At 35.8% G+C, this 23,868-nt stretch overlaps 1 protein-coding gene across 1 annotated transcript; it reads right to left on the bottom strand.

Moving 5' to 3' along the window:
• Positions 1 to 156: 156 nt before the first annotated feature.
• LOC125855637 (uncharacterized) lies at positions 157 to 19,180 on the bottom strand. Its single transcript, XM_049535390.1, has 8 exons — positions 18,962 to 19,180; positions 18,681 to 18,884; positions 17,522 to 17,630; positions 17,073 to 17,143; positions 16,713 to 16,778; positions 16,513 to 16,625; positions 12,496 to 12,595; positions 157 to 494 (listed from the first exon to the last, which is right to left on the bottom strand). The coding sequence occupies exons 1-8, from the start codon at positions 19,071 to 19,073 to the stop codon at positions 400 to 402; spliced, it is 870 nt and encodes a 289-aa protein (XP_049391347.1). The 5' UTR covers positions 19,074 to 19,180; the 3' UTR covers positions 157 to 399.
• Between the last annotated feature and the right edge of the window lie 4,688 nt (positions 19,181 to 23,868).

The raw sequence follows: 23,868 nt of genomic DNA, 5'->3' as shown, positions 1-23,868 counted from the left end.
CCCCCCCCCCCCCCCCCCCCCACTCGCGTAAAGTTCTTTAAGTACATTTCTAGTAGACAGTGTGATTGCATTCCTTCAAATGCAGTCAATTTAACATTCAACAAAGCAATTGCTTAGCCAGAAAATCAATCAAATCATGTAATTACCTGTAATCAGTCAAATCTTATTTTCACTTACCTAATGTATGAGCTGGTAAGACATAGTAAGTACTTGATAAAATATCAATGTGCATGCACACTACCCGTGCAGTATAGTTAAAAAAATAAAGGAGAATTTTTAACAACGTAATACCAACATTCATTTTTGTGCTTGAAGCTCAACCATTAAAAGCACACACTTTAGCTAAATATTGCTAACACGTTAATATCAATAGTATTTTATCTCTGCACTCATTCTACACTATAAGATTCTATAACAAATCAAACCACCACTTGTCTCCACTATTACTCGACTCAGTCTTATGAGCAGCAGCAGATAGGATCTAGCTTTATGCCCTGCATCAATAAACAACCAGTTACTCTATGGCTAGTTAAAACTCTAAAGAAAAAACAAATAAACTCATTTAACTGGAGGGGGCACAATTATTGGTTCTTTCCATTTCCTTGTGAATAAATATTTAAGTGTTGTAAACATCAGTTAAAAATAGCACACATACTTTTACGGACGTACAAGCCAGCTCAATACTACAGCATTGTAATAACAAATCCATTTATATCTAATAGAGCTAATTGCATTGGGATTAAGTATGTGAATGGGCTCACTGAAGGTAAGAAAAATACTGCAGGGAAGGGAAAACAAAGTTTAAGAGCTAAGCTACACTATGGCTATCTTACTTCTGCAAAATGATGATTACCATGAAAGGAAAACAACTTATTAGAGAAGCTAAAATGCACTGCTAAGCTAAGACATAAGTAATTTTGCTAGAATGAGCTTAACTACTTGGTACCAAATGGCTATTCATGTGAGTCAGTTACATGCTAGAAATTTACATCATATCGGATTCAGATCCCTCCCTTAAACAACCCTTGCCCTCAAGGGTGTGATAGTGTGAAAGTGAAAGACCTAACATTGCCAGAATCAAGTGGAAATTGTGAAAAGTCACCAAATATAGCAGTTGTGTCTTTGAATCAATCTTGCAAGCTGTAAACAAGAGTATTTCCTAATTGATTTTTGTGTCTTCTTTTATTTAATGCTGGCACCATTCTCTACAAACTACAAATCGTTCCTGTAAACCCAAAACCTTGCATTTTACTGATATAATCCCTCTGACAATATGCTTTTAATACTTTCTTCCAATAATAATTGGGCCTTTCTTCTTGGAATCTTGTTTTCAATTTGCAGCACTTCCACTAACTCCTCGCCGGCAACTTTTCTGGCTAATGCGGAGTTTAGGGCTGCTTTTCAAGTGTTGGCTCAAGCCGTGACGGCCCAAGCCAATAGGGAGGTTGCGGTTCCCATGAACCCAAATGTGGGTACGGCGGCATCTAAAGTGAGGGATTCACTAGGATGAATCCTCCGGAGTTTCATGGTTCTAAGGTTGAGGAAGATCCCCAAGAGTTCATTGATGAGGTTTACAAGGTGTTGATGATCATGGGAGTGACGCCGGTGGAAAAGGCGGAGTTGGCCGCTTATCAACTTAACAGTGTTGCTCAAATTTGGAGATAGCTTGAGGCATCGAGCATTTTGTCCTTCCGCATTTATGCACTAAAGTTTCCACCTACTTGCAAATACCCGCACAGCATTCTGCCCTACATCTGTAGCTTCAACCAACTTGTCCTAGAGAAGAAAATCACAATACCCCTCGACCATTAATGTTGCATTCTGATCTCTGCAAATAACAAATCCAACTGTAAGTTCTCCATTTCCTGAATTGTTGGCTTCACAATGAACTTATCACCAATAAAACCAATTTGAACTCCTGGTATAACTTCTAAATCTGGTATTTCTGACAAAGCCATGCCAATTCCAGTAGCCTCGAGCATATTTGAAGGAAATGCATGGTTCCAGTTATCCTTTGGTTCAAGTTGGAATGAGCTCTGGCTCCAATCTTCCCTGTTCAAATTCTCACTTTTTCTTCATATATGTATATTTTAATTGTTCCACATGCACTACCAGTTGCTACATTCCAAGTGATCTTATTGCTCTCTGGGTCATGAAATGTGCTCTCACAATCGCTCACGTTTCTAACTTTTCTATACATTCCAACTAGTGCATTTTCAATAGGTATGTTACCCTTTAACATGACCTTTAGCGCAAATTCATGGACAGACATTTTCTGAATCAAACACTTCCATCTCTTTGCAAGCATTACACACTTGAAACCATGAGATTTGTTGGTTCGGTCTTCTTCTTGTGTGCCTTAATTAACACCATAAGAGCCTTGCAATTCAGAGGAGCTGAACTTGGATCAATAAGAGAGGACGAAAACTGTTGAGAGAATAAACTCTGAACTTGATGGTCATGTTTTTTTCCCTTTGCTCAGCATTAGTTTCAGCAGCAAACAGAAAAGTTGGTTTGGATCCCCTGTAAAACTCTCATAGACTGCTAACTTCTGCAACGTGCAAACCCGCATCAATAAGGGCATGCTCAAAGATATTTCTTGTATTGAATTGCCAGTTAATGGATATGCAGAGACTGTTTGGTCAGGTTCTTGAAGATAGCTCTAGTCCCAACACAAAGAAACAAATAGATAGCCCGACCACTCGAGCTCAAATAGCTGTGCAGTTTCATGAAAGGCACAAACCCAAGATCTTCAAGAAAGATTTCCTTGTGTGGATTCAAATGCAGCTCCCTCATCTGAACATACAAATCCAAACCATTGACTCCCAATCCGTTCAATGCATAACCATTTATCATCAAATGCCACAAATTCACATCTTGATCTCACATATGATAAAGAAATTTAAAGGAGCTTGTCCTACTACCATACATTAAAAGCATATTGACAACTTTATTGTGAAGATCACTTTGTGATTGAGTGATCATAACCACTAACTTTCAACCACTTAGGAGTCCCCCTGCAAAGAAGGATCAAGCTGTACCATGGAGTCACTCACAGTAAGACATTATTCCACTCTTACTGCCAGCTCGATCTCTTTTGTGGTGCCATTGATTCCAAATTCAAGAGTTCTCACTCACAGTAATCACATCCCAAGCAGAACTCAGTTCATGACATATCATGAACATGCTGAAATCCCAATCTTAGAGTTCTAGGCAAGCCATTAAACACCAGAAATGCCAAAAGATAATCCCAAGCCAAATCCTTCTCCAGAAACGGATTTGTGAGAAATAAAGGCACGGGAGGATATTATTAAGATGTGTTACATAACGATACTGTCAAAATATTGTTAAGATGTTGTGACAAGACAAGAGTTTGAGAGAGAATTCGGCTTGATTATTCCAACAAGCTACTGCGGTTTAAATAGGTAAGTTTACATGTCCTAAAAAGGAAAGGAAATCAATACAAATCAATACCTAATTAAAATAGGAGTAAATTAAATTTACACATATGCTATAGAACGTTCATATGATTCTAACACTCCCCCTCAAGCTAGTGCATAGATATTATATGTACTAAGCTTGTTACATGTATAACTTGTTCTGGGACCGGCTAGGGGCTTGGTGAAAATGTCTACAAACTGATCACTTGACCGCACGAACCTTGTGACGATGTCTCCTGAGAATACATTTTCTCTAACGAAATAACAATCAATTTCGATGTGTTTATTCCTCTCGTGAAATATTGGATTTGATGCAATGTTAAGAGCAGCTTCATTATCACACACAAGTTCCAGTCTTTAGTATCTCCAAAATTCAACTCCAACAATAGTTGCTTGATCCATATGAGTTCACACATAATCCCAATATTTTGCTTCTATGCTAAATCTAGCAACCACATTTTGCTTTTTACTTTTCCAAGACACCAAATTTTCCACTAGCTGGAACACAATATCCAGAAGTGTATCATCTGTCAGAGGGTGACCTTGCCCAGTCTACATCAGAATATCCAACAATTTTCTCATGTCCTCAGTATTCATAAAGTAGTTCTTTCCTTGGAGCAGATTTATGTATCGAAGAGTACGAATAACTGCATTCCAGTGACAGTCACAAGAAGAATTCAAGAACTGACTTACGACACTAATCGAGAAGTTAATATCAGGTCGAGTCATTGTGACTTGTGAGATAATTCAACTTTCCTACCAGCCTTCTAGATCTTTCTGGATCTCTAAGAGGCTCCCTCTGACTTGGCAAGAGCTTAGCATGTGAATCCATTGAAGACTCAATAGGCCTACAACCTGTCATCTGTCTCTTCAAGAATATCAAGTGCATACTTCCTTTGTGAAATGACAATTCCTTATTTGGATTGAGCAACCTCAATGCACAAGAATTATCTCAACCGACTAAGATCCTTGGTCTAAAAGTGCTGGAAAAGGTGATGTTTCAATTTGGTTTATTCCTCATTATCATTATCTGTGATAACTATGCCATCAATGTAAACTACCAAATACATGCACAAACCTGAAGCAGAGTGACAATAGAATACAAAATGATAAGTTTCACTTCGTACCATGCCAAACTCCTGAATTACCATGCTAAACTTCCCAAACCATGCTTGAGGAGATTGTTTTAGGCCACAGAGTGCTCGTCATAGTCTGCACACCATGTCACTAGACTCCCCATGAGCAACATAACCAGATGTACCTCATCTTCGAGATCTCCATGAAGAAAGGGTTTTTGATATCCAACGAGTAGAGAGGCCAATGACGAATAACAACCATGAATAAAAAGAGACAGACTAAAGCAATCTTGGCCACATGAGAGAAGGTGTCACCATAGTCAAGACCAAAAATTTGTATATAACTCTTGGCCATTAGTTGAGTTTTAGGCGATCAATATGTCCATCGAGGCCAACCTACAATGTATGAGTGGCAAACGAGCGGATCGAGTCAAATATGAGTTGATTGAAAACAAGTTAAATTAAAATGGGTAGAATACTTGACTCGACTCATATTTTAAATGGGTAAAAACGAGTTACCCAATGGATAATATGGGTATTCATATTTACCCATATTATTATAGGAATCATTTTAAAAGCTTCAAAAGCAAAATCTTCTACCTCACTCTTCACCCTCCTCAACCCCCCACCCCACCCCACCCTCAACCCCAACCCCAACGCCTCAAATTTACCTCCTACTAAAAATGAGTTACCCATTTGTTTCTTGCTCTTCCAAGACACCAAATTACCTCCTACTAAGATATAATATTCAAATGTACAATGTCTATCAGATGGTGGTCCTTCCTAGTCAACATCTATATATTCAACGATCCGCTCATGGCTATGATCATCGAAGTGTCATCATTTGCGTGAGGCTGATTCTATATATCGTAAAATGTGGATAGACATGGAGAAACCATAAACTGACTTACAACAATCACAACAAAAGAAATGCCAGGTCTCACCACTGCACACAGGCTCACTAAGGGCTCCCCTTGTCCTAGCAGGAGTTTAGCATTCAGATCCATAAGAGTATCAATGGGTCTACACCCCATCATTCATATCTCCTCAAGAATGTCTAAGCATACTTATGTTGTGAAATAACAATTCTTGATCTGGATTGAGCGACCTCAATACCTCAAAAAATACTTTAATCATAGTCTAGAAGTGTTGAAAGAGATGTTGCTTCAAATTAGTGATATCATCCTAATCTTTGCCGGTATTAAGGATATCATCAACATAAATCACCAAATAAATATATAGATTAAGAGCAGAATGTTGATAAAACATTGTGATCAGCTTCACTATAAGTCATTCCAAACTCCAGAATAAAAATGTTGAATTTACCAAGCCAGACTCAAGGAGACTGCGTAAAACCATAGAGTGACTTATGCAATTGACATATCAGACCACTAGACCCCCCCTCCCCGAGCAAAACAAAACAAGTGGTTTTTTCGAACAAACCCAAATGTTGTCAAAGATGCGCTTAAAGCACGTTTAAGCCTGCAGCTAGGCACAAAACATGTTGAGTGTTTCACCTCACTTAGAGGACGCTTTAGTGTCGTCATTAAGGATCTAAGACTTTTTTTCCCCTTGACAATAAGAGTTATCCTAAAGAGGCATTATTAAACAATTTATATTTCACTTTATCATAACTTTGTTTCAATTTCTTTGTCTATATATTTACTTTTCAAGCTTATAATTGTTAGTCTTGGACTACACATACATATTTATATTTTCTTTCATTTAAGCTTTTCTTCATTAAAGCCCATGCTTTATTTGCGTTTAAAGCCCTAACAGACCTTAGATCTTTTTACGATTTCCGCCTGTGATAACATTGTATAAATTACATCCAGAAGGTTCCCATTGAGAAAAATATTCTTAAGGTCCAACTCATGAAGAGGCCAATGACGAACAACCATGGATAGGATAAGATGGATATATGCAATTTTAGTCATGAGAGAATGTATTAGTGTTGTAAAGATATCGCACCTAGGCATAACTCAACCCTAAAAGTTAGCTCATGAGGAAAGGATTACCCAAGTTCATATAAGCAAACCCTCAGTCCATTCCCCAACCAATGTGGGACTTTTACCCAATCTAACACCCCCCCCCCCTCATGCCTAGGCCCACTGGAGCGTGGATAGGGAGTCAAAACTGGGATGGACCTGCTCTAATACTATTAGAGTAGGTAAAAGTCTCACATTGGTTAGGGAATAGACTGGTGGTCTGCTTATATGGGACTTGGGCAATCCTCCAATCATAAGCTAGCTTTTGGGGTTGAGTTAGACTTAGGTGTCATATCCTAACATGGTATCAGAGCTAGGTCCATCCCTGTTTGGGCTCCCGGTCTACGCTCCAATTGGGCCTGGCGTGAAGGGGGTGTTAGAGTGGGTAAAAGTAGGGTTGTGCATCGGCCAGTTCAATTCGGTTTTATGTATTATTGGTTCGATTTATCAATTTTTGGTTCTTAATTACGCTAAACTAATAACCAAACTAATACAATATATTTTATCGATTTTGGTTCTTATAGTTCAGTTTTTGGCTTAACCAATAAGAAAATGCTTATAAAACAAATATATGACTTCGACAACAATTTGATGCGACAAGACAATAATGTAACTTCATAAATACTCATAAAATAGAAACAATGATAACTAACATGAAAAGAACTATACAAGTATAACACAAAGAAAAATTAAGAGAAATATGGTTCTTAATTAAGGTTTTGACGTTTTGTATAATGTGAAGTTGTGAACTCAAAATCAATGTGAAGTATGAATTAAAGGCTAAAGGATAAATGCAGTAACTAGGAAGGTATTGAGGTTAATATATAATATTTATGTATAGGTAAAGTAATAATTTACTACAGTCTTAATGGGTTATCGATTTATCCAATAACCCAATATTAAAAAATCAAAACCGAGCTGATAACCCGATATTTATATTTTATAAAACCATTAAAAAATGTGAACCCAATAGCAATAAAGCAATAGCAATTTTTTCAATTCAGTCTATCGATCGGTTCGATTTTTGCACACCCCCTTAGTAAAAGTCTCACATTGGTTAGGGAATGGACTTGGGCAATCCTCCCCTCATTAGCTAGCTTTTAGGATTGAGCTAGGCCTAGGACCTAATTTTACATAGTATCAGAGCATAACCCATCTCAGCTAATGTTAGGCCCTTGAAATTAAAAATTGTCCACACACCAAATGCTAAACACTAGGCGTGAGGTGGGGTGTTAAAGAATTACAAATGTCCTACAATGGTGATTAATGATATGGGTGGACTCCTTCAATGCTTGGATAATCATCCTTCCTTTGAGCTAGCTTTTGGGGTATGAGTTATGCCCAAGACCTAATTGAACAACTGCAATGTAGGCTAAATATTTGAGAATACCCTTTTGTAGCAAAAAGAGCCTTATGCCTATCAATCCAGTTGTCCAGACTAGCTGACAACATAAGCCCAACAACAACCAACATAGACTTCCTTGAAGGAAATGACGCAAGCTCCGAGATACTACTTGCATGTAAACCAAATATCTCATCAATCATAGTTTGTCGTCATCAAAACATGGAAATAAAAGACAAAAATGACAAAAGCATAAATAGGGTGATGATGGATGATAATAACTTAAAAATGTTAATGAGGTTTGGTATTACAAGTGGACCATATACCTTATTGAAGTGCAATTCGTTAACTAAAATGAGACAAGTCCACAATAGGTGCAGCATGTGAATCATTCGGCCTAATATTAGACATGGGTGATGATAATAAATTAGAAGTTGTTGCATTATGGCTGGGATGTAACTTCAGAGCATGAGTAGCTAGTTTATTCTTCTGAGGGCTAAGTTATGAACAAAACATGTGCTCCCAAAAACGCAGGGAGGGGGAGTATAAAGGTGACTAAGGAAACAAAACTAAATGTGGAATCTAACTTTGAATGGAAGATAAAGGTATTCAATTAATTAAATGGTGAGATGAGAGAATCACAACACCTTAAAAACACAGTGGGACATTAAATTGAATGAGAAGAGTGTAAGTAGCCTCAATGAGGTGTCTATTCTTCCTCTTCGCTACACCATTCTATTGAGGAGTATATATGAACAAGATGCCGAATGAATGATTCTTTGAGAAGCCATAAGCTGCAGAAACTGGGAGGATTAGTGTTCTAAGGCATTATCACTGTGAAAAGTACAAATAGAAACACCAAAATGATTTCATATTTCACCACAAAAACTCGAGATTAGAAAACAACTTTGTTAAGAAGTCCCACATCGGTAGAGGGATGGGAATTTGGTCTCCTTATATGGACTTGAACAAACCTCCCCTCAGTAGCTAGCTTTTGGGGTTGAGTTAGGCCCAGGTACCATATCTTTTTAGATGAGATGGTCACACACTTCATCATGGTATCAAAGTCAGGTCCATCTCAATTTGTTGTTCACCGATGTTGGGCCCCCATTTAGAAGTGTTCACACTCCAGTTGAGGTCTGGGAGTGCAGGGGAGTGTTAAAAAGTCCCACATCGGTAGAGGAATGAGAATTTAGTCTCATTATATGGACTTGGACAAACCTCCCCTCATGAGCTAACTTTTGGGGTTGAGTTAGGCCTAGGTGTCATATCTTTACAAACTCAAAACAATATTTGTTTGAGAAAAGGGTAACCTTGTATTCACACCAAAAGATTCATCATCCAAAAAATGATGAATCGGAAACTTACATCCCACATAGGGCATTCTTTACAAGTTTCCTATAAAATCAACTAATTCTACTATCTCCCCTATCAGATTTTGTTTACACCAAAAAAACAAAAGGCTTATAAGCGAAATGGTCTAATGGACCCTTATACTTGTATTAGTTTGTATTCTGGACCTTTCAACTTTGTTCTTTGTCAACTAAACCCTTTAACTCAATAAAACTCAACATTTTAAATTCCTTTGACTTTGTGTGAACTTCAAACGCCCATTGAAAATGACACATCATCATCCACATCAGATTTTACATGACACATCATTTATTATTTAATTTTTTTAAAAAAAATATTTTTTTCTTCTGTTTTCACTCCATTACTCCCTTCATTGTTACTTGAGCAACTTCTAAAACCCTTTCTTCCATTGATACCAATGAATTACCATTATAATACCTTAATATATTTTAATATCTGTGCATAATTCTACACAATACACTTCATCTAATTTCATAAAGATATTCAACAATTACTTTTCACCATTCAAAACTACCAGACCTTATCACTTTACCCTAGAAAAATGAAGAGAATGACAAATCAAGAACAAATTTGATAGCAAAAGAGGTCAGGATACTTATTAGACGTATTTCTTCCAACAACTATGTGTATCACACCAATTTTTTGAATTTTCCTTTGTTTATTATGTTCAGCTTTTTTACACAATTTCGTTTTTAATTTGGGGAAAAGAGAAAACGAAAAAAAAAAGAGAAAAAGAAATTGGAAAGGAGCGGGGAAGGGGAGAAAGAGAGAAATGGGGGTCTGGGTGGGGAAGAACAGGGAAACTGAAGTAATGGTAGAAGAGGAAAAGAAATGGGATGGGTGGGGGGAAAGGAGAGAGAATGATATATTTATTTTTAATTTTTTTTTCTTCTTTTTATTCTATTTTTCTTTTTTCTTTAAATTATTTTTAGTCTAAATTCTTGTGTCTACGCTCCTTTTGCGCGTGGAATCACGTATTTGTTCCAACTTATTAATCAAGTTGCTACATAAGCCTGGTCAACGGTCAAAGAGATTTAAAATGTTAAATTTCATTGAGTTAGAGGGTTCAATTGACAAAGTTCTAAGTTGAAAGGTTCAAAATACAAATGCATACAAGTATAAAGGTGCATCAGACCATTTCGCAAGGCTTATACAATTCATTCTAATTTTCTGTAAGTTAGTTTTTTGTCCATCAAAGCATCTTGAGTTCCTTTCTTTCCAAAGAGTCCACCATATGCATGCTGGGATAGTTCTCCACCAAAATTCTTTTCTTCCTCTGTTGCCAATACCTTTCCAACTACTTAGGAGTTCCATTGTCGTGTTAGGCATCACCCACTATACTCCTAAAAAACAAAAAGACATGTTCCATAGGATCAAAGCTGCTTTACAGTGAAGGAATAGATGATCATTGATTTCTTCTTCTTGCTCACACATGACACATCTTGAGCAAATCTGCCAGCCCCTTTTCTGTAAGGCTTCATGAGTTAGGCATGCCTTTCTACAACCAACCAAGTAAAACATGCCACCTTTGGAGGGCATTTGGTCTTTGAAACTAGCTTCCAAGGCCATTTGTCTAGCTGTATGTAGTGTGTTAAGATTCCAATAACATGATTTCACTGTGACACCCCCTTGTTGTGTAGTTTCCATCTAGGTTTGTCAATGTCTCACAGATAGAGCTGGATGTGAGTTAAGAACTTCCAATAAATTGGCAACTTCTCCAATTTCCCAGTCATTAAATGCTCTTCTAAACAAGAGGTCCCAACCTTGTTGGCTCCAAACTTGGGATACCTTGGCATTCCTCTAAAGACTTAAGGTATATAGGTGTGAAAAAGAGTTTCTAAGACTATCTTCTCCAATCCACACCTCATTGCAAAAGTCAGCTTTTAAACCATTACCCACAGTGATTGAGATGTTATTGTTGAACTGGGGCCACAGTCTTCTTATGGTTTTCCAGACACTACACCCAATGGTGCCCATAACTTCCTCAGTTGTCAAAACTCAAAACAATATTTCACTAAGAAAATCCACGTACATCTTGAATAATCATCATGAAACTAACAAAGTAATGAAATCCTAAGGTTTGGATCTTAAATATGAGCCACTTCCCAATAGTGGAATTCGATTCCCCCTAATTTCTTTAATTGTCAAGTCTCTTTGAAAAGATATTTTGTATAAACTCTAAAATTCACCCTTAAAACTAAGTCCCCACACCATTTATGGCCCTAAACTTTACTCTCCTCTTGTTGCGACCTTGAATGAGATGTTATCCCAAAAAACATCCTACCCCTTCAAGATATTGCTCCACAAACCACAACCGAAAGGCAAAGTGATACTTCTAGTGCTCCACCCTCCTTCCATAATCCCATATTTACCAATTATCACCCCTCCCCACACACACACACAACGCTTGTACCTCCACCCTGAATCTCCAAAGCCCTTTGCTTAGTAAAGCTTTATTAAAAAACCTTTAAATCTTTAACTCCAAGACCTCATTTTTTAGGAGATGTGATAGTCTCCAACAGCACCAAGTGGAGCTTCCTTGCCCCATCCACCGCATCCCATAGGAAATTTCTCTACATCTTTTCCAGCTTTTCAGTGAACGATATTGTAGCAAGAAACAAGGACATGTAGTAAGTGGGAATGCTCGAGAGTGATCTAAATAAGCACTTCCTTCCCACCCTTGGACATATTTTCTGCCATCTTGCTAGACTCTTGTAAACCTTCTGAAGAACCAGATTCTACACCATTTGATTTTTGTTCGATGCACCTAATGGTACTCCAAGATAGGTAGTCGAAAGGGCCCTAACTCTACAATTCAAAATTTAGGCAAACGTAAATCCATGTCCTCTACTTCTTGCCAAATCCCATTTGTAGCATAATAGATTCTAGGAACCTCCAATTCATATGATTGTAGGCCTTTCCAAGATCAAATGCACAACACACTTGGCACTCCTTACTTTCTCCTTGAACCACCACGTCGTTTGCCACCAATGCTACATCCAAAATCTGTCTACTCCATAAGAGCATTCTGCGAAGTAGGAATAGTCTCGTCCACTACCTTCGTAAGTCTGATAGAAATCATCTCCATTCTAGTATATTAGTTAATTGCTCTACATAATTTTAGTGTCAGTTTCTGGAAACACTAAAATTATGTAGAGCAATTAACTAATGCACTAGAATGGAGATCTTCATCTAATGACAACTGCACTTCCATGTCTACAATTAACATATACACAAATACAAAATGAAAAGGGAACAAAGTGAAAAACACATACCTAATCCTAATTCCACAATTTCAGCTTGCTGGAAGGAGTATGGTCTGGTCCTTTTCGTGTCAAGGAATGAGTTCATCTTCTCAACAGCAACAACTAACTCCTATAAAAGTATTTCAAAACTTTAGTGTATGAGCAGAAGCCATATAATATGAATACAAGGGAACAAGAACGATAAAACGGAAAAAGGAAACAAGAGGAAGAAAAGCATTACAGCAGTCAAGAAAACATTTTCGCTGTTCAAGGTGAAAAACAAGCACAACAACTTAGAAATAAGAATTTATCATCTTCTACAAGGATTACAGCAGTAGGATAACTTCTGAAAGTAGAATTTTCTTTCTGAATGTCTAGAAACTGGAACGGCATTACTCCAAACGGAACATCACAGATTATGTTGAAGTTCAGATATAGTTAAGTGTCCCAAAAACACTCTAATAGCTAAGAATACAATACTACAAGAAAATCTAATGGCAACCAATTAGTGACATTAGTATCAATTAAGTATCTAAGATTTAACTCAACATGTAACATTCTGGCCCATTATTTTTATTTTTTTAGAAAAGTAACAGTTATATTAATCTTCAACACGAAAGCAGTGCTGGTACCAAATTCCTGAAAAACGTACAAAAACCTATCCTTGTTCTTCATACAAGGATTCTAGTTTCAAAAAATTATTTACACCAAAAGTGATAAATAGTACACAATTCAGCTTTTTATCTTCTGAATCGAGTTTCACCTATCTTAAGGCACCTAACATTTTTTTTTCTTTCAGGACTATCCACCAAATACAAGCTGGAATCATATTTTACCAGTTCTTCTATCTTACATTGCTACCCTGATTGTGCCAACACATCAAAAGCTCAACAGTGGACTTAGGCATAGTCCATCTAAGGCTAATCATGTTAAGAAATAATTGCCACGTGGCTAGTAAATCCACAATACAAAATAGATGACTATTATTTCTGCATCTGCATAACATAAGTAGCTGAAAGTCATATTAATTCCTCATCTTTAAGCTATTCTGAGTTAGAGCCCGTTTGGATTGACTTAAAAAAAAGTAACTTTTAAAAAGTAACTTTTTAAAGTGCTGGAACTTATTTTTAAAATAAGTAGTTATGTGTTTGGATAAAAGTGCTGCAGTTGAAAACAAAGTTATTGATGTGTTTGGCAAATAAGTGCTGGTAAACACTTTTTTTTAATCAAAATGTCTGAAATACCCTTTAAGTTGTTAACATGATAAAAAGTTGATTAATTTAAGGTTTTTATACTTAAAAAAAAATTAAAACAAAATAAATTTATATTTTACATCCATAAGTAATAATATTTTCCTATCATTCACATAAGAATAAGAATAACAACAACAACAAAGGAGGAGTCTTCAGTATCAATGTGTCCTGGAACAGTTCCAAATGTTTCGGGGACAGGAACTAAGGAGGAGTCTCACTTTTGGACCTCGCAAGAGTTTTTGGGTTGGTGGTAGCCAATTTGAGATTTCCAAAGAAGGAAAGTAAGACAAACAAATTGAAATGGAGGGAGTAAGTAAAGTAAGGCCTCCATACCTCTATTTCATCACAAAGCTTCGGATAGAACTCCAAAAAAAATTTAATACCCTCTAGATCAGTGATCTCTTCTACATTAACTAGCAGCTTGTCTAGATTACTAACCTTCTACGCGCATTTGCCATTCTTTGAAAATCTTTTGTATTCTTGTCTCCTTTGTTTTAAACATAAACCTCTAGATCTTTGCCTCTAAGATATTCTTTTCCTCAAACTTCATCTCCAAAATAGCTTTGGTAAAGAGTTCATCATCATTAAGGTTCCTTTGCTCCTGAATCTTGTCAATTTGTAATACTTGATCTAACATGTCTTTCTTTTTCTTCTCTTGGATTTCATGATTATTAGAATTACATTCCTCCTGTTTAGCCTTAAACAGTTTTTAACTTCATTGCCAGTATATAATCCAGCAAGCCTCCTACCGCCTTGACTTTCTACCCAAAGCCCTTCGTCTCAAGCTACCGGTTCAGGAATTTGAAATAGGCATTCCTGCTCACCCCATTCCCCACATTGTAACAAAATTGGGATATGATCAGACAGTTCTAAGTAGCAGGGATTGTGTGATGTTATTGAACTCCACATCCCATTTAGTTGAAACAAGAAATCTATCAAGTCTCGATGCAGCTACATGATTGTTCTCCCTATACCATGTACAAACTACACCACCAAATGAAGATCAACCAGTTCCAACAACAATAACATATAGAGTGTAATGCCACAATTGGGGTCTTGGGAGGGTGGTGTATGCAGCGTTACTCCTACCTTGCGAAGGTAGAGAGGTTGTTTCCAATAAACCTCGGCTCAAGTAAAACATATCAGAATCAATAAAAAGAGGAGATACAGTAGTGAAGAAGTCATGTAGAAAATGATGGAAGAAAGAACCGTAGCAACAACAAACAATACGATAACCAAAACAAAGGAAACAACAAGTAAAAATATAATCAAAGAGATAGTAGGGCAGTAATAATACTAATAATACTGATAATGAAAACAAGACAAGGATCAACTACCTACTAACCTTCTACACCTAATCCTGGACTTCTATATTCTCTTATCTAGGGTTATGTCCTTGGTAAGTTGTAGGTGTGTCATATCCTATCTAATCACCTCTCTCCAATACTTCTTCAGTTGACCATTACCTCTCCTTAGATCCACAATAGCTAACCTCTCACACCTCCTCACTGCGCATCTAGGCATCTCCTCTTCACATGCCTGAACTATCTCAGCCTCGCCTCCCTCATCTTGTCCACCATGGAGGCCACTTCTACCTTGTCCTAAATATCTTTGTTCCCAATTCCATCTCTCCTAGTGTGTCTACACATCCATCTTAACAACATCATTTCCGCTACTCTCATCTTTTGGACGTGCGAGTTCATTACTGACAAACACTCTGCCCCATATAACATAGTTGGTTTAACAATCACTTTATAAAACTTACCATAAGTCTCGATGGCACAATCCTATCACATAACACTAGATGTGAGGCTCTATTTCATCCACCCTGCTCTTATACGATGTGTAACATCATTGTTAATCTCCCCATTTCCTTGGATAATTAACCCATGGTACAAGAAACTTCCTCTCTTGGAGATGACTTATGTATCAATCCTCACATCCCAATTCGCCTCGTGAGATACGTCACTGAATTTGCACTCCAAGTACTTTGTCTTAGTCCTGCTCAACCTAAACCTTTTTGACTCCATGGTTTGTCTCCAAACCTCCAGCCTATCATTAACTCCGTCTTGTCTCTCATCAAATCAACCAGTTCTAATCCTACTATTAAGTTAGATTATTCGCATAACTCTATTATTTTCACTACCACCCCTTATTTCACTAACAAGTCTTGTGATGTTAAAGTTGTCAAACCACTCATGGTCATGTACACACTCTTATGGAGACAACAAGTTCCCACCACAATTATTTCTTACCAATTTTATAATTTGAGGCATAAACCCCTATGATATGCCAAGTGTAGTTTTAGGTCACTAAAGTGAATTTGCATGTAATACTTTGTGTCCCAAAGTTGAGAACCTCACCTTCCACAGTTCTTTTGTTTCATAAAAAAGATGATTCCACCACTTCTTCCATTGGATTCAAGATAAGCCCAACTAACCCAATTGTTTCCCAAAATCTGCTTATCATTGTGTTTATGGAAGTGCAAAGCGGAAAAAAGCGACAAGACCCCCCTCCACACTTCAATCGAAGTGTGAAGAAAAGTGCTTGCTTCATTAAAGTGAAGAAAAAATTTAAAAGACCAAAATAAAAAATTTATACTTGGGGCTGCCTAGTGCTTAAGCCACTGTATAGTGGATGAAAAGAATAAAAATCTTAAAAAGGAAATATGGCTAAATACAATTAAATTCATAAACTAAAAATATTCCTTGGTCTTCTCATTTTCTACTCTGAAGCTCTGTTTTCTTAGAATAAGACTGTCAAGAAAATGAGATCACCAATACAGAAACCACACCTGCCATGAAGCCAAATTCTTCATATGTTTGGGGAGGTTTTCATAATCATCTTCAGACACAGTTATCAGTGACTGAATATCTTCAGATGACTTCAATTCCTCGTTCATTTTCCCTATGTTCAGAAAAGCAAGAAACACATCTTAGACACCATGTTATACTAATTTTACAAAGTTAATGATGCGGAATGTGAATTTTGTACCATCACTACTATCCTGTTTCTTTTCAGTGGATAGATAGCATCCCTCTTTCTCATATATAGTATTTGCTGCAAACGAAAATACAAATGAGACGAAAGAAATATCTCAAGTTATAAATTATCATAAAAAAAAACTAGAGCAAAGGCATCAAGAAATTTTCTTCCTCTGCACAAATCTAAAGCATAGTTTGAAAGAAAATGGGGAAATAGTTTTTACTAGTATGTCCAGATACATATTTGCGATGCCCCTTGGGGTTGAAGACAACACATGTAATATAAATCTACTAGTCAATTCACACCTCGAATTTTTTTCTTAATATCTCATCAAGATATGGCAATTTGATTCCTGAGTTTAAAACTCACCTTCAGATGCTATGGTAGCTAGGCAAACATCAGAGAGACCAAGGTTCTGCAAATTCAGAGTATCATCCAGCCTAAAAGTGTTAAGTAGCACACATAAAATCTCCTTAAAAGGGAAGCCTAGTGTACGAAGCATCCCTGGTTCACGCATAGTCCGGGGAAAGGTCACACACCTCAACTTCTTAATAATCATTCAAAATCTAATCGTATGCAAGTTGATGGTGCCACAACTCTTTCTTCGTCACATTATTTGGCTTCATTTTTTCAGGAAAAATGAAAATAAGCAAAACACCTAATTTTCTTGGCAGAGGAAAGCTATGTTGAACATGAACCTGCACTAAGTTCACCAAGTAAAAATATCCACTATTGTTATTATGCTAAGAGCATAAAAGTTTAGAAGGATTCAAGTACAACATTTGAGTTTGATTAGATAAAACATTCATAAAGGATACAAAGGATCATCTTCAATTTTCTTGAAGTCTAAGCTGCAGTCATAAGATAAATCTTCTGAAACATTAGGGTCCTCTTCTTCTCCTTCGCTATCTTCACCAATAAGATCGACTTGTGGAGCAAGGAAAATAGCAAACCAGTCAATAAGTAATTACAACACAAAATGAGATGATTAATCATTCAAAGCGAAAGGCAGAATGTTAAACGATAACCAGAATTTCTAATGTTCCCCAATATGACAATTTAACATGTTTAATTGTACAACGATCGAGGCTTTCAAAGACTCCTGAGTTGGTGATTCGTCACCAGGCAACACATCGATAAAGTAAATGCTACAGACTATAGAAACCTAATACTAGCTCTAATGGACATTCCCTAACATATTCTTGATACAATTATTTCTAAAATTAACTCACATGGCAATTGAGTATGAAAATGTTCATACTGTGGAATTTCCAGATTTATTGACCTTCAAGAGTCAATCTTGTAGCAATTTCATGTATTTACAGGTTACAACCCAAAAATTGACCCTTAAATATGTAATAATTCCTTTCTCACTAAAAGATTGAATTTAGAGCTTTTCTTTTCCTTCCTTGGACTTGTGGGAGCTTGGAACCATATTTGTCAATCATATAATGCTAAAACATGGTTATTTGTCACATGATCCAGTTCTATATTTTTTTTAAGATTTCAAAATAGGTCGGACTTCGGCACACCTATGTGCCCAATTCAAAAAGGTAGACAGGAATACAGCACCTCCACCAAAAAAACCAATGTATTTGTTTTCTGAAAGAGAAAACTACAAGATAAAACATTTAAAATAATTAGAATAGAGTAGTACTAGCTCCAATGAGCATATCCCAATTTTAAAATCTTCTGAACATTTAATGGGAAACTTAGCAGGACATTCAAAATGGTCATGTGACACTCAAAAGACCTAAATCACTCGTAATCAATGTAGACTTGACTAAAGAATAACAAAAAAAAATAATAGGTCCGGTTTTAACCAGGTAAGTGTGAAATTGACAAAACCTCTAGTTTAAGATCTCTATTTTTCGAGGGCAAAAATTTTATAAGCAAAGTAGAAATGGAATGATTTAGACCTGAATGTAACAGAATTATTAATAACAACCATAACATTCATTGATTGATTTTACTTACCAGAAGCAATGTAGCCAAGATTATGGAGACGGTCCTGAAGGGACAGAAGATCAGTTTGGTTCTTCTTGAAAACTTCATTGCAATGGCCCAGCAGCTCCTCGAACGACACCGTTCCACAAGACATGGACTCCAGCACATTGAGGTCACCGCTTAGTGACATTACTCTCTGGTTTAGGCTTTGTACAAAGGTCGTCGATGCTGAATCTGTACAAAGCTAGACTGTACAGATTTATTTTGAAAGAAGAAAAAAAAAAGAAGGTAAAACTGTAGGTAAGTTATACCAAGGGGTATGGGGCGACGATCCACGGACTCTTTGAGGGCGTTGCAGCTGTTTTCGAGATTGTTACAGAAAACGGCCATGGTTTTGCAGAATTTGCCTATTGAGTCGTCCATTTTTAGTTTGAGGAAGAAGAAGAAGCGTATCGTGTTCTACGCGGGAGTGGAGATTTTTGAGGTTTGAAAATGGCAAGGAAAAAATAAAAAGAAAGAAAAAGGGTAAAAAGAAGGATGAAATGCAATTTATCTTTTACAAAGATATCAAACCCAAGAGGCAAATATGGAAAAAATTTAAAATATATTTATTTTGAACCTTTAAACAATTTAATTATTTTAAATAATAAAAAAAATAAAAACTCACTTAATATGAAATAGATGGACTAAGATGTAATTAAACAAGAAAAAGTATAAAATAAATTTATATCTCTTAGTGATAATTTACAACGAAAATAATCATTTATTTATGGAGCAAAGCTGATTGGATCTTAAAGTTAGGGTTTCTAACTTTTCATTATAACTTGATAGACATAAACTATCATTTATAACATTTTTTTAAAATGTCAAAATAGATAATATATCTCGTTAAAATCTTGTTAGAAAAAGTTTAATACAAACACTCTAATGAAAGAAAAAAATCCACAGATCTAACAATACATATTTAAGCTGTCTCATTAAAAATCTTACAGAAATTCCAATGACAAAACCTTCTATAGGAAAAAGAGTACAAGGCATACTAATTAACCTTCCCTAATAAAAACATTAATTTAAAGTCTTGAATTTTCTCATTCCAATCTTGTGCATCATGTTCTCAAAAGTTGCAATTAGTAGAGACTTGATGAATAAATCAACTACATTATTATTCGAACAAATCTGTTGCACATTGATAACGCTCAAACACATGTTTTATAATCCAACGTATACATAGTCATTAGTAATAAAGAACCCAACGAGGAGGTGGGGTTAAATTCCATAAGGAATGGTAAATCTAGATTTCAACCACGGAGTAAATCCATGTACTAGTCTTTTGTAAGTTGTTTATTTGATGTTAACATAAATACAAATTTGAGAGATTTCAAGCTATCAGTAATGAGATTGATTAACAAATTTTTAACCAGAGTAAAGGACAAAGTAATTTCACAAGTAAGAAAAGGAATCTTGGGAGTGTGCGTAATTGAATGTCAATTTCGAAAGTGGGTAATTGTGTTGCTCAACATAGTTGATTCTTAATAGATATGCTAGATTAACGAATACGATAAATATTTATCAATTACTTATCGTCTTTCATGTGAGTTTTGTGAAACCTCAACATGTGTAACATACAAAGTTGATATAATGCCTTAATATAGTTTCCTCTTTCAAGCAAAACTAAAATATGAACTTAATCAACAATTTTCAATTAAATCATTCATTCTAAGCACCTTTCACAAGTTAGCATAGAGATCTTAAACTAGATTGAAGTTTTTTTCAACCTCAAATCATACATAAAAACAAGATAAAATAATTGAACTCATTTCAAACCAACATTTAATTGAGGAACACAAAGACCACATACAATTTAGGACCCAATTACATTACACATCTCTAGAATTATGAGATTTAGCCACTTAAGCTAGGAATGAAAAGAATTTTGCCAAAGTAACAATTCTCAATTCAAGCTAGATGCTTCAATTTTTAGTTTCAAATTACCCAAATCAAAACCCAGGGAATTCTAAGTCTTCCAAGCAAAAATCACCCAAAAACTTTAGAGTGTTCTTAGTATTTTCACACTAAAATAATGATAGATAATTTTTATCAAAATCCTTTATACCTTCCCAAAGTTTGAAAAAAAATTACACTTCAGAATTACTTCGGCAACGTTAGTTGGGCTTGTCGAATGTTATGCCTTCTTGCCTTTTAGCTTCACTTCATGGCTTCAGGTGTTGAACACCTTTGGTGAGCCTAATGGAGTTCGACAATCTTGATCGGTGAATCGTTGTTTCTAACTTCACTCACTAAGTTGGCTTCCATTTGTAGTAGAGTTCTCCAATATTTTTGGTGATTGACTTGTTTTTGCTTCTATTTGTCCTTGTTTTGTCCTTGAGCTCTCATAGCTGAAAGTCAAGCAATTTAACATCGGAAATGGATATAAACAAGCATTAAGGATAGTATTTGGTGAACTATAAACCTCAAATGAGGTCAAAATCTGTGACTTATCACACATTGATATAACTATTCTTTTGAAGCTCATGTGAGTAGAAAAGCTTTGACGAAATGTGTTTCATTCTGTCTCATTTTATGAATCCTCCATTTAATTATGTTATGCGTTCTACATTATTTTTATGTAAAATTATGGGTACTTTTTCACATTCCAAATCATACTTTTGTCAAATGAGATGTATCATGAACCTCTACCACACACATTCTCGGCTTTCTTCATAAATAGTTAGTATCTTAGCATGATTTGATAAAGGGACCACTATAAACTACTTTATAAATCTTCACGATATGATAGTACTTCCACGTATGAACATTACCTATTTAAGATAGAGCTTTGTGTGGATTAGATAAATGCATGAATTGAAGTAATTACATGTTTTTGAATTGAATTCATATGGACCCATGCATGACTCGTGATTTTAGACTATAAATACATGATAAAGCTTATGAACTATGAAATGTGACTTTTATAAAGATACACATGCTTTTATGAAAGAGATGTAAATAATTTGAGGATGCTTTGAGAGGAAAATATCAATGTTGTTGTTGTGAAAGGTTTTCTCACATACTATAAGATCATGATTATGAAAGGTTTTCTCACATAAGAATGCATAAGGTTGAAAGGTTTTCTCACCTAAGTTGAATTAAGTTTTAGGAGCTATTCTAAATAACTTTAGCTTGGATTGATTGCCTAATTGTACCTTTCTGTGGATGATAATAATATGTATATGATTAATGACTATTCCATGGGATTTTACTTAGCACGGAGCAGGATTTGGGATGAAGGTTTCCTTTTAGTGTCTATGGACCTTTAGTAGCAATTCCTAAGTCACAGAACTATGTGCCACCATAGGACTTGTCTTAGATAGACCTAGCTAGTGGTTCACTTTAGATCAGACTCATGGTTCTTACTTTGGCAAGTAAGGACATCTCATTTTGATGTGGGACAGACATTGGATTTCATGTTATAACTCAGATGGTTTATGTTGGTTAAATGGTAAACTTCACACATTAATGAACGAAGGTTACTTTCAAAGTATCTTATAAAGTATTTTGAAGATGTTGAGCTTGCATTGACTATGATTATGACTTATTTTTTGTAACCTTTCATCTTATGATTTAGCTTGGTCATTGCATGTCATATAAAATCCTTTTTAACGTGATTTCATAACTCTTATACATTGCTATCATTCTTAGTACATTTAATGTGCTAATGCATACTTGTATCTACATTGTTTCACTAATGTATAGTACGATGCTCCTACCTATCACACTTATGACTAGTTGATCCCTTTGACACTTAAAGATTGGTGATTCTTGATGAGTGGTAGATTTTCACTCATTGAGGTCTATTTAGCTCGATAATTAGTGTTATCGATGTCTAATTTTGTCCTATTTTGATAAAATATTTATGATTTGCAGCTATGAAGGCAAATAAACAAGGCAAAGATTAATGTTTGAAAAAATGGCCAAAAATGCAAAAGAAGTACAAACTATACATTGTAGATCACCCAGTGAGCACGACCTCACCCAAAATGACAGTGCATAACACTTGTGTCTATCAAATCAGGTCAGTAAACTCTATTAAAGAAGGCGATGCGTTGAATTAGAGTGGCGACCTTGCTGATCATCGCCGAAAATAACAGTGTAAAAAGAAAGATTGAATGCTCGAAAGGTGAACCAAGGTGGTACTCGGTGATTCATCAACTATGAAAGGCTGACTCAAATGAGTTCGCTGACACAAGTTCAAACACCTGAAACCTAGAGCATGAAAAAGCGAGCTGAAGAGCGAGAGATGATTTGCCAAACGAGCTCGGCGAGCCTGATTAATGTCGCCTAATGAGATGTGCATATGATTTTGGGCCAAATTTTGGGAAACTATAAAGAGCCCAAAGGAGAGAGAAATTAGGGTCATGAAAAATATTTCTGATATTAAGAAAGAGTGAGAAATATTTTGAGTTTAGAGAGAACACTTGACCTTTGTTTATTAAGAATACTTTCAAACTTTTGGGGTTTTACAACTTTGCTCTTATATTTGATAAATTGAAGTTGAATCTAGAGAGGGTTTTCTTGTAATTGCTCAATTTCATGTTACTCATGTCTGCTTTCATGGAAGGTATACTTTCTTTGCTTTTTGTGATGGGTGACTAAAACCCCAAGATCTAGGGGTGCAATTATGGGGTTGTGTGTTGATTTAATGTAGTGGGTATTGTGTTATGGTCTATTTTTCTACTGTTTATACATGAATTTAGGCTAATTAGCATGGAATTAGTTTGTAAGTTAAGGTTACAAACTTAATTCCTACTTCCGATCTCCGATTGATGCTTGAAAGAGATTGATTAGAGTGAGTAATTAGTCCAATACTAGCAATTTAGGTTTGATATCTATAACTGAAAATTGAGATTATGGGTCAGATCTATTTGCCCTATTCTACATCGAAAGAGAGAATCGAGTAAGGTATTTGGTTGTTTAGTTTCGCATTTAGATGAGACCGAAAAAAGATTCTATGCATAGATGCTTTTAGATCGAAAGATGATTAGAGTCATTGAAGATAACTTAGCCTATTCATGAATATTCATCACTATAGAGCAACACAATTACCACAATATGACATTGATTTCCAATCTCTACACCCCTATATTGCTTGTTAACTCTTTCATTCTCTGAAATTTTAGTTTAAATTGTGACAATTGATTACTAAAGCTTTTTATTAAAT

The sequence above is a fragment of the Solanum stenotomum genome, chromosome 2, assembly GCF_019186545.1.
Source record: "Solanum stenotomum isolate F172 chromosome 2, ASM1918654v1, whole genome shotgun sequence".
Classification (NCBI taxonomy): Eukaryota; Viridiplantae; Streptophyta; class Magnoliopsida; order Solanales; family Solanaceae; genus Solanum; species Solanum stenotomum.
This window is presented reverse-complemented; position numbering and strand designations above follow the sequence as displayed.